The following is a 15,775-nucleotide window of genomic DNA, read 5'->3' as shown; positions in this document are numbered from 1 at the left end:
TTTGTTTAGCTGCACCGGATATTGGGAATTAGGGGTAGCTCAGGAAATTCGTTCATCGACCCACTCCCCTGTGTTCCACGACCACTTCAGCTGATTGTGTAGAATAATCAAAATATAGAATCGTGAAAAAATATAAAATCAGCTTAACGGTATTCTGGCCTAACGGAAGGCGAGATTGCCTAGTGGTTAGGACGTATGTATTTTAAACGGTGATTACGGGTTTAATCTTAGGTAACCATTGAATTTTAATTGGTGTTTACTTTTCATCAACTTGGCGATGTAGGAAAAATGTATATGTCTTATTTTTAATATAATATTTCGACTTGGGCAGAATTAGCTCTAAATCTTACTTTAAGGAGAAAAACGAAATCATTGCCAATTGTTTTGCCGTCAGTATTTCTCTTGACACTGTTCTCGCCGTCCTTTAACCCTGACAAATAATAAGCGACATTTCGACATTATTGAGTAATAACATCCTAATTTTACCCATTTATACGAGTTACGTGAAAATTAGACTCGGAATTAGCGAAGGGCAATTAGCTGGTCAGGTTCATATGTAACCAAACGCGGGAAGCTAAACGAATTCGTTTAAAGGAATATAAACTTTATTGCTCATGTACATAATTTTTAAAATGGAATAACAGTGAGGCTTGAGTTTACGGTATTAATGAAAAATGGTTAGAAGAGGGTCAAATAAGGCAATTCGGTTCAATTATTAGCGAAAATGTAACCTTTCACAATAGACAATAGTAGAGATGTATGTTTTTATGCATCTGCCCATAATTCGCATCCATTTTTGTGTAAATATTAAGAAATATTATACAATTGGATTGATGTCTCATTGTGATGTTAAAATCACCGTTTTTAGTAAATGCATATATATGTTTGTTCCGGCTAATCTCTGGAACGTCTCGACCGATTTTGACGGGACTTTCACTGGTAAAACGCTGATATAATAACGAGTAACTTAGACTACAACACAGCAATATATTTTTTTAAAAATTGAAACGCGAACGTAGACGCGGGCACTGCTAGTTTGTAATATGCATAAGCATAGTTACCTTAATTTTAAGACTAGAAGGTGATACAAGACTCTTCTTGAGACGGATTTGAATCTATGGCATCATACTGTCCCAATAGGAATCTGTCAATTGACAATATTGTGACAACTTTTTTCTCATTGTCGATTACTAAAGACATAATAACAACATAGCTATTGTGTCTCATGTGTACAATACGTATATTTGATTGAGATGTTTGACTTTGTATGATAGCTGTCGATGATACTTTCGTGACGTAGTACATGGTACGTAACATCAAAGTATTATATTATTTTTTGTTATAGTCATATATTTATTTTCTAAAAATTCTAAATACATTTCACAGGCTACTGTCCCAAAATGGGCGATATTACAAGCCGAAAAAGTTCAAATAATTTCTAGCTAGTTTTCACAATTTAGACCCTAAAGTCGAGGAAATAGAACAGAAATTTGTACGATAAGAATTAACTGCAAACGCATCCTTCGAAGTCACTCGTATACTTGATAAGTACTTATCATAGGAAATGCATATCAGCGCGCCTAATGGAAGTCTATTATTAAAAGTTGACTGTCCAAGGCAGGACATACTAACGTGTGAAGACCTCTACATATACATATATCATTTCAATGATATTTAATTTCTACCCGTGACCACGAACGCTGTAAAGTGCTCGAAACGTCGGGATGTCCAAAATAATTAATGTACGCGATTAAAATCCGTTATAACTAGTTTTATTTAAAAGATTTAATTTATTTATAAAATATGACAAAATGTGAAAACTGTTTAGATGTGCCCGCGACCTCGTATGCGTTTAAATTTAACAAAAAAAACATTATTGTAGCCTATGCTACTCCTTATATCAGTTATCTGCCAGTGATAATCCCGTGAAAATCGGTCCAGCCGTTCTAAAGATTAGCCGTAACAAACAGACAGACAGACAAAAATTGTAAAAAAATAATATTTTGGTATATGTACCGTGTATACATACGTACCTATGCATTGGGTAAAAAGGGACGATTTTAATATTACAAACAGACAATCCAATATTATTATATGTATAGATGAAAACCTTGGGATAAGGCTTGTTTAATACTATAAAGGGTTTCTCTGGCTTTCATGGTTCAACGCCTGAATCAATCATCGTGAAATTTAGCACACGGATAGTTTGAGATACGAAGATATTTGCTGAAATAGAAATATAATACTAGTGCGAATAAGTACTAATTGTATGACAAAAAATTCGCTTCCTTAATACAGAGAGTCGAGATGGCCCAGTGGTTAGAACGCGTGCATCTTAGCCGATGATTGCAGGTTCAAACCCAGGCAAGCACCGCTGATTCATGTACTTAATTTGTCTTTATAATTCATCTCGTGCTCAGCGTTGAAGGAAAATATCGTGAGGAAACCTACATGTGACAAATTTCATAGAAATTCTGCCACATGTGTATTCCATCAACCCGCATTGGAACAGCGTGGTGGAATATGTTCCAAACTTTACAGGCTGTTTTTGTTATTGTTCCCTAATACATATGTATATATGTGTTGTAGATGATTATGTCTTAATTAAGGGTTAAGTTATTGACCCGGTGACCAGGACATGCAGTCAATAAAGTTCACGGCTGACAGGATCAAAAATAGATACGAATGTACATCAGCCGTTATTGACTAAATTGTTTCCTTCCGTTTGTGGTCTTGCTTTTTCTTTAATGACGGCACAATTTATTTGTTCAATAAGTGTCCTGGGGTTTTCCGTTATTCATGTATTCCTATATCACATGTTAAATGGAAATAATTCAATATCAAGGTAATTAATTCATATAATGTATTATGTTTATCATTTATTTGTAAGTTATGTGCAATAGTTAGGATTTTCCTAAATGTTGAAAGATGTGAACATTACGAAGAATTCAATTCTATGTTTTATCGTATGTATGTATTTTTAACTATGTCTTTGAGGTCGCAGGTTCAATTTCGGGATGCTCATAAATATTCAGTAGTAGCCTACTAGAAAGTTGACAGTGTGATGCTACCTCGAAGAAGTCTTTGATCATTTTCAGTCGTGTCTTGTTACTAGCTCGTTTGATTATAAGTGTGCATATGTATTCGGACGCATAGCTATGAAACTATAACGATAATTGTCTGTAACCGGTCAGAAGTGTGATCATAATATAGTCATGGCTATAAGTGTATGTCGTTTGAGGAATATTGATATAATTCACTATTTACATATTATATAATTTGTCACGTTTTATCTATATGTTTTTGTTTCTGATTATAACAATACGTTATTCTAATATAGTAACTAGGGTGACCTAATGTGTTAGAAAAATGTTAGGACACGGTCGGGATGGTAGATACACTGACCAAAGTGTTAGAAACAATATTGTTGTTATAGAATAATTGGTTTTTGAGTAATATCAATGAAAACAGTTCGCTAGAGATTTAATACAATTATTAATTAAACGTTAATCTAAACTATAATTCGGACCTCAAAATTCGAGGCAAGTGCAATTGATTCAATTATAAATTCATCTCGCGTTCGGCGGTGAAGGAAAACACCGTGAGGAAACCTATAAGGGGCGAATGAGAATCTACCAGAGAATTTACAAGAATCTCGAAAGGGAGAGAAAGCCTTAGTCCTCAAGTGGAAGATGTTACTTTATTTTACTTTATAGCAATGAAGTAGAATATATGGTATACGCACACAAAGCAATAGAGACTGGCATAGTGGAGAGTGGATATGAAGGCATTAGCGAGTGACATGAGCCGTTTGTTCGGTCTAACCCCTAAGTCGCCTCAATAGCGGTCTCATATCAAAAGAATGAAGAAAGAAACAATACCCTATGCATTGTTCAAAATATAATGAAACAATCCATTTATTTACATAACATAATGTATCTACACATTAATAGCAAGGCACAAGTTTTGAAGTCGAAGTTGATCGCAACTTTGTAGTATTATATGAAATAAGCTATCCGACTAAAATTATCATCATCATTGTTTTTTTTAAATTTGACAATAAGGCAACACATTAAAACATAATAAACAGTCCGAGTGACTACCGTGCACCTGGTAACCCTGGTATTGGCACGTGCTTTAAAATGATATTAGTTAGAATACATTATAAAGTTTCCATTGATAAACGTTCGATATGCCCCTTGTATATGCTGAGTAGAGTTAAACAGTACGATAGACAGCATATGTCATGTACAACTAAGAAACAAATAGAAAACATTTAAGAACCATAATTATCGTCTATAAAGATCGATTTTTAATTGTTACATTCTTTTTTTGAATTTTATATATTGCTAGATTTATTTCATTAAAATTAATTGGCATTTTATTAATAGTCAAAAAAGTTCCTTATAGCGTCAGTCACGTTTTTTATTAAATAAATAAACGATATTATCTTTATGTTGAAACGTGATGCAAAAAATCTATCAATATTCAATACCGTATCTGTTGTGAAATGTTAAATTATTATCTATAATTTTAGTATTTAATCGCATGGTTCGATTTTTAAAATCTTAATTAATCATTAAAATAGAAATTTACGACATGAATCACACAACAATGTCCTTAAAACAGGAAAGCGTACATTAATTGGGAGATGACAAAGCATACTATACTTTTTTGTATGTTTTTTTGTTTATTTTATTAATGACGATGCATTTTCTTTTCCCCTAACAAAGGCATTTTAAGTTCAATGTTTTTTTTTTGACAAATATAAAAATAATTATGTATTAATAAGCCTCTACTTGTCTACCCGCTAACTTATATTTTATATGTTATAATTTGCAGTTAATATTAATTCATACCTCATTCGGATCGTTGCACCAGTGTCCCCCGCATCGTATGCATTCGTTGCAATTTTTTAAACTATCAAAATCCGAACAATCGCGATAAACTGCGAAAACTTGCTGGACCAAAAGCAAAACTATCACCGAAAACCTCACTACCGCCATTTTATCAAAGAGTATTTTATCAAATATAATTTAACGTAAAAAACATTAATAATATAATTTGTCACAATCACTATTTATTTAAGTAGCGTAAAATTCGAATGTAGAAGAGAACGCGTTCGAAATTCAAATTATGGATACGCGCGCACGTCCACACGACCAGGCACAGACTGTATGAACGACCTCTCTCGCTCACTTGATCAGACAGTTCACGAGATGAATCATCGCTCTGAGGAAATTCGCGGAAATAGAAAATTTTTTTTTCCGAGAATTTTTTATATTTGAATAAATTATTATTACTTTTTTAAGACATCCTTGTAATGATTATTAGGCTTAAAAGATATATGATCATATTTTTTTTTCTGGTCCAAAAATCTTTGACATATATGTATATTATGTAGCAAATAAATTTATAAATATATAATATACACAATTAAGTTAAGGAAGTTCTCAGTTATATAGGTTGTGCATATGTTTTCCACATATATAGATACGATGCCTCTTTCATTAAAATATTATTTTACAAGAATTAATGAGTTACATTACACTTTTAAATAATATGTTTACATGGAATTGAATGCTTTGTACAAAGTAACTGTAGATAGGTTCACGAAGAGAATTTCTTTTTTAATTTATAATAATGAGTTTATGTGACATACATATATGAATAAGCGTTGTCGGAACAGCCGTTTGAGTCTTATACTCGAGAAGGTTTGAAGTTTTGTTATAAATAAATAAATATGAGACTACATCACATACATTACTCTGATCCCAATGTAAGTAGCTGAAGCACTTGTGTTATGGATATCAGAAGTAACGACGGTACCACACACACCCAGACCCAAGACAACATAGAAAACTAATGGTAATCTACATCGACTCGGCCGGGAATCGAAACCGGGACCTCAGAGTGGCGTACCCATGAAAACCGGTGTACATACCACTCGACCATGGAGGTCGTCAAATGTTATCAATGGTCCATTGGAGAAATGCCAAAGAGTTATGACTATAGTAGCCCGCTTGAAGGACACGCGGATTTGTCATATTTATTTAGTTTCTTTCGTAATCTTATAACGGCCAAGTCCGTTTGGTTTTGGATTCACGACTAAACAAAGAGTATATATGAGCTACTATGAAACAGATATAGGATTTTCTTTATTGTTTTTGGCTTGTATAGCTCGTGCATTTACGAACAAACTTAATCTAAATATTATATGCATAGGAGTTAAAATTATTTAACTTTAATAAAAGGATAAAATTAAAAAATAACGACAAGACGTATTTTACATAGAAATTTTATATAAATACAAATTATAACAGTGTTATGTAAGAAGTTGTACAAAGTAGTTTTTTATTTTAATTTAATAAATTAAATATTCAGGAACATACATTTAATGAATGCCGAATCGAAAGCGAGATGTGACATTATTAATAGAGTCAGTAGCTCCATCTAGTGACGACGTGTAACATTCAAGATCCTTCATTGTTATAGATAGCACGGGTAGCGTTGGTTTTTGACGATGATGTTATAATGCTTGTTTTTTTTTATTTATAGTTTAATTGACAAAGAGATAAGACAATTAAATTTTTATTTCCAGACCAACGGATTTCAGCTATTCGTGTTACTATATAAAAAATCATATCGCAAACACTATATTCGTTTCGCCTAAAAACTTACAAATTTCAAATTTGAGTTTAAATTATACTCATAGTAATACAATAAGTAAGATGCGTCAACAATTATGGTTTGTTGTTACATATGTGATATGAGTAACTCATTATATAATGAAAAATACTTTTAACTATGCTTAAGCATCGTAGGTCAAATCAAATATTTATAAATAAAATAAACAAATGACATATTATGAAGCACAAGATAAGTATGGTTATTGGCATCTTTTTAATAAAGTTTAAAATTTTCGCAAGATACAAGAACATATACAAATAGTTTCACATCCGTTATTTATCCGCCATGTTTAATTAATCAACCTATGATTGCGTCCCAACGACCAGCGTAGCAATGGTCACATTTTCGTGGGTCATTATTTCCATTTCATTACTATAATTCAATCTGTAGAAGATCGTGATACTTGTAACAAATGACTTGGAATTATCCGCCACTATCCTCTGGTCTATTTATATCAAGCATTCGTAATTGTTGACATTAGGATAAGTACATAGTAAGAGGGTGGTCCCTAACGACCTTTAATGATTACAGTAAGATTGAAATTCCTAATGTTCAGACTTTTACTAGTATCAGCGTCGAATTGAACAGTTATATCATTTACTATATAAGTATCGTCCGCAGCTTCGCTTGTGATAAAAGAGTTGGTCATCATGTGTTTGACATAAAAAAAACCTATTTCCTGGTTAAAGTTCAATCTTGCTTCATACCAAATTTCAATTAAATTCAATGGTTTGGTCTTGAAAGAACAACAGAGAGACCGGAGTTACTTTCGATTTTTTCATAGTAGTAATAGATTATGCAGTGTTTCACTAACGCCTGTATAAAAATTTTAGCAATTGTATAACGAAATACAAATTTGCCATTTTTTTAGAATGATAAAACAGCTCAACTAACACAACTTGATCGCATACACATACAGCGTTAATAATGGAATTTGGAAGATGGTGAAAATAAAAAATATTATTTACTCTATATTTCTTCAGTTTCTGATTACCAAAAATGTTTTTTTATTTTTTTTTTATGTTTGAAACACACAAGTTTTAAACTAAACATAATAAACAGTTACGTTTTTATAAAAGTGAAAAATAGATTAGTAAAATACTCAGAATGAATACAAGTTGCGAAATGCTGCAAAATATAACTGATATTTTTAAATGAAAACCCAAAAAATTGAGAGGTGTAGAACACTCAGTTGCTTTTCAACCGACTTCAAAAAGGAGGAGGTTATCAATTCGTCTGTACTTTTTTTTTATGTTTGTTACCTATAACTTTTTACTGGGTGGACCGATTTTGATAATTTTTTTTATTTGAAAGGTAGTGCTTCCCGACCCCACGGGAAGCACTACCTTTCATTTACATTATTACACCGGCTCCAAATATACCAATAACTATAACTACGTTATATAATCGTAAATCAACTTTTAAGTAGTCTAATACTTTTCATTTCATTTTACTTAGTAGGACTCTAAAAAATATGTTAAATACGCAATTATTTTTATTACTTTTTAGCGCATATTCATTTGTTTTGAAATAGTGTTTTGTTAGAAGTCGGTTTTTCTTTTTGTTAAAATTTTTATTTATTATATTGTTATTTAAAATAATTTTAAAATAAAACTGTACATAATTTAAAGATATAGAGAAAAAAAGAGTCAAAAGTTGCTTCGCTGGATTACGCTTTTTTATTCCGTGACGACTTCTACCACTTAACTAACTGTTATACATATATTTAATTTAAAAAAAAATGACATTATGAGACAAATGATCTCTTTCTAAACGCTGGATTGTGAAACGTTGTAGTTGCTGGCTCGTAAATGGGGTTGTCGCATGGCGATAGCTGGGCGGCTGCTTCTTTAACGAAACGCTCATATTCCCGACGGTCTCGTTTGTCCGTGAGGTACTTCCAAGCTATGATGGTCGCCAGGCCGATTAGAATTAGCAACGCTAAACATGTCCCACCAATTACTGTGAACAGAAATAAGATTCAGATTAACATACTTAATTACAGACAAGATATAATCATTACATAGTATAAAACAAAGACGCTTAGCGCTGTCTGTCAATATGTATGCTTAGATCTTTAAAATTACGCAAATAATTTTGATCCATTTTTTTATTTTTTTTATTTCAGAGCTGAGATAGCCCAATGGTTAGAACGTGTGCATCTTAACCAATGATTTCGGGTTCAAACCCAGGCAAACACCACTATATGTATGTGCTTAATTTGTGCTTATAATTCATCTCGTGCTCGGCGGTGAAGGAAAACATCGTAAGGAAACCTGCATGTGTATAATTTCATCGAAATTCAGCCACATGTGCATTTTACCAACCCCTTGAGAGGAGGCCTTAGCCCAGCAGTGGGAAATTTACCAGGCTGTTACTTTATTTAATTTTTTATAATTGGTAGAGTAATTCGAGAGGAAGGTTTTTGAATATAATACATATAGGTAATATAGTAAAGAAACACTGATAAATAATTTTAGAAGTAATTTAAAGAATTTTCTAGTATATTTAGTATCAGTATAGCAACCGCGGGAACCCGGGCGGGTTGCTAGTACTTCTTAAGTTGAATAATAATTATTAATAAATTTATCACGAATGTCATAATATATAATTTTTTTTTAATTGTTACAAATATTTTTGTTTCAGTGTTTCCTTTTTGTCTGTTTTTTAATTTATGTTTAGTAAAAAATTTATTGAACTTTTATGTTATATACGCACCATAATATGTCTCAGCGTAATCAAATTCCGATTGAATTTTCATCTCAAGTTCGTATTTATCTTTGCTGTAGCGATATATGAATCTCGTGTAACACCCTACATCGATGCGTAGCTTTGGGCATTGATACCAATCGTCGCTCTCATTATACGCTGTTAGATTCTTCTCAGTGGTAATTATAACATTTTCATAGTTCTTGCAATACGATTTTTGTAAATAACACAATGCTAGCGGTTCAAGATTAAGACACTGGCGTTCGTGGCAGGACTTTTCGCCACAAGTGAGTTTACAATATTTGCTAATGACAGTTCTAGCATCCCAGTCGGCTATGTCCTGGCATTGACAGGCGCCACATTCGCATATACCACGATTGTTGCATATCTGAAATGAAAATACATTATTGATAAACGTTATTTGAAATTCTGCAACTGCATATAAGTAAGTAATAGTTATGTATCTGTAACTAACATTGTCTCAAATTGAAAACGGAAAAACTATTAATTATTATGTCATGCAAATAACACTGAATTCTTAGTCGAATGTTACCTTACCGGAATTTATGAAAAAAAACTCAGGAAACAAAATGTAAATGTCAATATGAAAGTATTATATTAAATTGATTGGCTTTAAATATTTAAAGCAATATATTGAGGTTTTACAATTCAGTCATTCTCTACCCGAATATCTTTGGGTTAAGTAGACAAAAGAAACGAAATATTGATATACTGCTCGTAGCTTAATCTTTAAAAGGAGAGGAGCTTATGACTGTTACTATTTTTTAACTATAAGATACAAAAACTTACGTTATTTCCATCCGTACAGTCTGTTGCATTTGGACAAGCACACACATCTCCGACCCAGCCTGGGCTACATTTGCACACGCCACAGTCGCATTTCCCATTGGGGTAAGAGCACAAAATGCCATTAGCGTCTTTCAAGCAGCTATCTCGAATGCATTCGCAGTATTCACGTTCATATCTAGAATTGAAATTACGAATTTGTATTTAGTTTAAATAATCTCATACTTCATATCTATAATTTTGGTACTACTTGCTGGTAGGGCTTTGTGCAAGTCCGTCTGGGTAGTTACCACCCACTCATCAGATATTCTACCGCCAAACACAGTACTTGGTATTGTTGTATTCCGGTTTGAAGGGTGAGTGAGCAAGTGTAACTACAGGCACTAGGGACATACAATTTTAGTTCCCAAGGTTGGTGACCTATTGGATCGCACTTATTGGATATGAGAAATGGGTAATATTTCTAACAGTGCCAATGTCTGTGGTCTATATACCCATGTGGTCAATGATGTGTGGTGGCCCATATGATCATCCGTAAACCTATAGCTTAAAGAAATGGACGTTATAAAGTGATATACTTACCCGTCTCTGCACAAGCATTTCCCACGTATGCAAGAGCCGTGACCACTACATATAACATCGTCATCAGGCGCTATGCAAGTCGAATTGTCATTCGGGTTGCTACATTTATCACCATATCTAAAAAAATTGATGAAATAATTCAAAAAAAGAACGATGGTTAAAATACTAACTCAAGAATAGCAAAAACGTAGAGATGTAAAATCGATTTCTCGTTCTCCAACCATATTACCTACGTCAAACTTAAACTCAAATTCCTTTATTCAATATATAAGCATTACAATTACTTATTAATGGTCAAATTAAACACTACCACCGGTTCGGAAAAAGGAACACCCTGACCTGAGAAGAACCGACGAAAGAAATTCAGCGGGTCTTTTTTTGTCAAATTATTCAATTGTATTTATTATAACTCGAGATTTTATTACATAATCTAAATTAAAAATCATTACTGGTATCGCCATCCGATTTCCGGTTAAATTATATCTCAACGGATGGCAACACCGTGCAAGCAACGTGAAGTTCCTAGGAGCTAACTTCAGGTATACGCTAACTGAATCTTTTAACTTGGAAAAACTGTATTGGACATCGTACTCATCTTTCGTTACCACAGTTATTGTAATAGAAGATATATTTTTTATGACATAGGTGACAAACGAGCAGGAGGCTCACCTGATGGAAAGTGACTACCACCGCCCATGGGCATCTGCAACACCAGGGGGCTTGCAGGTGCGTTGCCGCATAGGTATAATAAGTCATAAATGTATATCGTGTTATATTGTGTTCCATAATAAAGTAGTTAATATAACCATTATAATTTATTTAACTTTACCTATCCTGGTAGCATTCACAAATACCACATCGCCGTGTCCCGCCATAGTTACAAAGCGACGAATTATGTTTTGTCTCACAATCGCAAGAGCTCAACACATTTATGTTTATTTTCAAGTTCTCTTTGATCCCTTCAAATACAACAACTATATTGATATTCTCAGTGCCAAAGTATCGCAAGAGTTTGACGGTACCAGTGATTTTCTTTTCTTCGCTTCCCATTACACGACAATTACGATTTTCGCTGTGTTTATAGCAATCAGGATTAAATGATATTTGTATATCGTCACGTTGATCGCTCTTCATGTGCACTTTCAACTTTAAGCTGCGAATCATTTGCTGTAACAATTGAGGATTGCTTATTTAAGACTACATGTGACCCGAATACGTTCGCGTTTACAACAACGACAACAACAACAGCCTGTCAACTTCCCAAAGCTGAGCTAAGGCTAAATCCTCTTCTCCCTTTGAGGAGGAAGTTTAGAGCATGTTAAACCAATCTGAAATGCGTTCCAGCTATTCCAGAGATAAGCCGGAACAAACAGCCAGATAGACAGACAAAAATTGGTAATTTTTTTTTAAATTTTAATATAACAAGCAGACACTCCAATTTTATAATATGTATAGATTTCTAGAATGTATGAATAGCTATATAGATAGATAGATAGTTATTGGTTACCTTGTAGATCGATTTCAATATGACAGCCATTTCTCTTCCCTTGTAAGTCGTCATTTTAGAGCCGCTTATTCTTTGACTTAAAGACTCATATATGTTTTGTACGTCATTTCCAACTGCAAATATTATTGTTATCTCGTCTTCAGCTGCTAGTTTATTTATTATGCCAACTGAGGGATAATCCATTTCAAGTTCCTTTGTGTAAACACCATTTACTGTGTAACATTTGCCATCGTAAGGTTGAAAGATACCAGCCCATTTACCATCACCGGCTGCATGATAAGATTGATCAGTTAAAACTATTATTATCTTTCTGGATTCGTTTCTCCATCCTATTTCGTCTTTACAGACTATAACCTGCGCAAGAGCATCTAAAGTTCCTTCTTGTACATCATAGTTTGATCCAAAAGCAGAGTCCTTTACTATATTCTTAAAAGTCTCAAAATTATCAGTCAATTTTAGTCTGTTACGAAAAGAGTAAGTCAGTGTACTATTTTTGAATCTGAAATAATTAAATTTTTTAACATTAAGAAATATTGTACATCACATACATTATTCTGATTCCAATGTAGTAGCTAAAGTACTTGTTATGGAAAATCACAAAACAAAACACCCTAACCCAAGATAATATAGAAAACTAAAGAACTTTTTCTACATCGACTCGGCCGGGAATCGAACCCGGGACGAGATCTCTCTAATCTCAGAAAGGCGTACTCATAAAAACCGGTGTACACACTATTCTACCTCGGAGGTCGTCAAAGGTCAATAGGTGTGTTGTCAATGCTTTTTTACTAGCTAGTACCAGCTTAGAGTAAAAAATGCCTTCTGTCATCGTCGCCCTGTAAGCGTCGGAGATATCTATGCTAGCACCATAATGATCCGCATATCCATTCACATTTTGACAAAACATATAGGCTACAAATTTAAACTACATTAAAAAATTTCGTACTCTATTTAAAAAGTCTAAATTAGCTTTAGTAGTTATAGCATTTGATGTTATTAAAAAAGTAATTATAAGGAGATATTTACTGTGTGTATGGTAGTGCATTTTTATCTACAAAAGTTCCCATTCCCAAAAATACATTGTTGGTCATATTCTGCATCATTCTGTATATATCCTCACTTTTACTGGCAGTTTTATTCTTAATCTGTTCCATTGAAGAAGATCCATCGAAAAGGAAATATAGATCGACGGGATAGTTGTCGGCTTTTTTAAATGAGAATGAAAAATTAACCGTTTCACCGGGTCTCATATCGATATTTATTTTCTGCGGTTTTATTTGTACAACTTTACCGATTTCAGAATTGAAATCAAGATTTTCCGTTATGGTAACATTATGTTTTGGATTTATTATATGATCAGCTAAACACCAACTATCTAGATTTTCTTTTTCCGACGTGCACCTGTTAGTGCCAGTGAAATTGTCCTGAAAATAAAATTTTGTTTTGTTATAATGTAACTTATCACTAACTGAACTCTGATAATTTTACCAAATGGTTCGTGTAAAATTACACACGGTGCTACTCGCCAGTTCTGTTACCTGAACTTGGCTGACACGCTACCGTGTGTCTCGATTCGATAACTAGAGGCCCGTCCCGACTTCACACGGGTAGACATAACATTTTTTTTAATATTTTTACATTGTTTTTGTTGCTTTTTTCTGACAATTTTAATAATTGTCGTTCTATTTCAACTTATTTACACGAAAACCGTAATAAATTATAAAACCAAAACTTCCTTATGAATCCTTCGGTCTGTTAGAGAAAACCTCGTGAATATCTGTTTAGTAGTTTAGGAGTTTACCGCGAACGTACCGACAGATAGACCCGGTCTTCCCCTACCCCAGTTCCCCACTTTGTTTTATAATATAAAGTGATAGTGATGGATGCGAAAACGTTTGCTGTCTTAATAAGCTTTTAGCTCTCGCGTAATAAGCATAAGTATAAATCAATTTAAGTCACTCTATATTTAAATTTTATAATGACAGTATTTAATTACAACACAAGTTTTAATAATTCACAGCCGACATTTATTTTAAAATAAGGTACACTAAGGGCAAAACAAGCGTGAAATACTCGTCGGTATTTCCTCCAAATACCCATTTTTTTAAGAAACCTATTAAGCATTATTTACTAACATATGCATAACACACCATAATTTATATGATAGTGATAAATACCTCAGTATTTTTTATTAAGTTTTACTCACTTATTAAATTAGTGTATTATTTTAAGTATCCAATGAAATGTTCACTTACCATAGAACACCACGAACATATACTGGTATCTCTAATACATTCATTACAAGTTTTATGCTGTTTACACGAGTTTGAAGTTAACACAATTGGAATGAAAATAAACAAAATTGAATACGAAATAATTATCATTGTGATCTGAAAATGTTCCGTCGTATTAAAAAACGTTTAAATATTCAGAACATTACTCGTATTAAAATGTTAAATTAAGGAAAAATGTGCACGTGCTGTGTGGCATTTAAGGGAAGGATACAATAGTGTCTTATCATTATTAAAGTTATTGTTATTTAATGATATTCAAATACCCTTAACCTATTACAATACAATTGCGTATTTTTCGGTGATCTGTATTAAGTACAGAAACATAGGCAACTTTGAAGATAAGCGAAAAAATTGTTAACTTCTGCTCATAACAAATCTGAACATATTACGTTGTCGAAGATATCATAGATTCGTTCTAAATAATTGCAGTTTTGGAAACAAAAAGCAAGTAAGCTTTATTTTAAAAAATATTACTGTAAAACTCAGAGAACTCATTAATTTTCTTTCTTTAGCGCTTCGAATGTTTTAATAAAAAACCATAATTACTGAATGACAGAATTATTAGGTGTGAGCTGTTTTGTCACGACATGATTGCTTATCAGGTACTTGAAATCTTTTTTAACAATTTTTTGTTGCCTATTCGTAAATTTATTTTTTAGTCTATAAATTTACGCTTTTTAAAAATATTATAATATGAACTGCCCCTTTACATGAGGATAACTCAACCAGGAAAATATAAATGTCTAATTACGTTGAAGCCGGTATTTAAATATCCAGACTTCATTTTGTTATTTTATGATTATATTTTTAAATTAATAAAAATATACCTCCTTTATTAATCTCATATACATTATTAAGATCAACTGTTTTAAAGATAACGCAGTATTATAACAAACATGGTATATATGGTTTTATGTCTTTTTTTATTGTTTGGCATATATTTTACCGTAAGCTGTGCATATCATCAAATTAATATGTAAATTCTCCGCTGTATTCTATTAAAAAAACTTCGTCAACCTTTGAATGTATGAGAAGATTTTGCTCAAAAATATTGTTTGTGAACTTCGAAATCAATACATGAAATCCGAGATAGTAGAGCTTAAATTAATTTTCCGTCATTAGTTATTCATAATACAGTCGATTATAGTAGCGTTAAGCTCCCTTTCCACTATGGGATATAAAATAT

At 32.7% G+C, this 15,775-nt stretch overlaps 2 protein-coding genes across 2 annotated transcripts in view; both read right to left on the bottom strand.

Moving 5' to 3' along the window:
• The window catches only part of LOC124531173 (integrin beta pat-3-like), a 47,627-nt gene extending 42,457 nt beyond the window's left edge, over positions 1–5,170 (bottom strand). Inside the window, exon 1 of the mRNA XM_047105658.1 lies at positions 4,860–5,170. Within this exon, the coding sequence (XP_046961614.1) occupies positions 4,860–5,006 (147 nt within the window). The 5' untranslated portion in view covers positions 5,007–5,170. The remainder of the gene's footprint in view (positions 1–4,859) is intronic.
• Positions 5,171–8,280: 3,110 nt separating this feature from the next.
• LOC124531424 (integrin beta-PS-like) lies at positions 8,281–14,724 on the bottom strand. The gene is made up of 8 exons (XM_047106009.1): positions 14,551–14,724; positions 13,322–13,719; positions 12,296–12,794; positions 11,618–11,955; positions 10,789–10,905; positions 10,210–10,384; positions 9,409–9,787; positions 8,281–8,652 (listed from the first exon to the last, which is right to left on the bottom strand). The coding sequence occupies exons 1-8, from the start codon at positions 14,677–14,679 to the stop codon at positions 8,438–8,440; spliced, it is 2,250 nt and encodes a 749-aa protein (XP_046961965.1). The 5' UTR covers positions 14,680–14,724; the 3' UTR covers positions 8,281–8,437.
• Between the last annotated feature and the right edge of the window lie 1,051 nt (positions 14,725–15,775).

The sequence above is a fragment of the Vanessa cardui genome, chromosome 7 (assembly GCF_905220365.1).
Source record: "Vanessa cardui chromosome 7, ilVanCard2.1, whole genome shotgun sequence".
In the NCBI taxonomy this organism is placed as follows: domain Eukaryota; kingdom Metazoa; phylum Arthropoda; class Insecta; order Lepidoptera; family Nymphalidae; genus Vanessa; species Vanessa cardui.
This window is presented reverse-complemented; position numbering and strand designations above follow the sequence as displayed.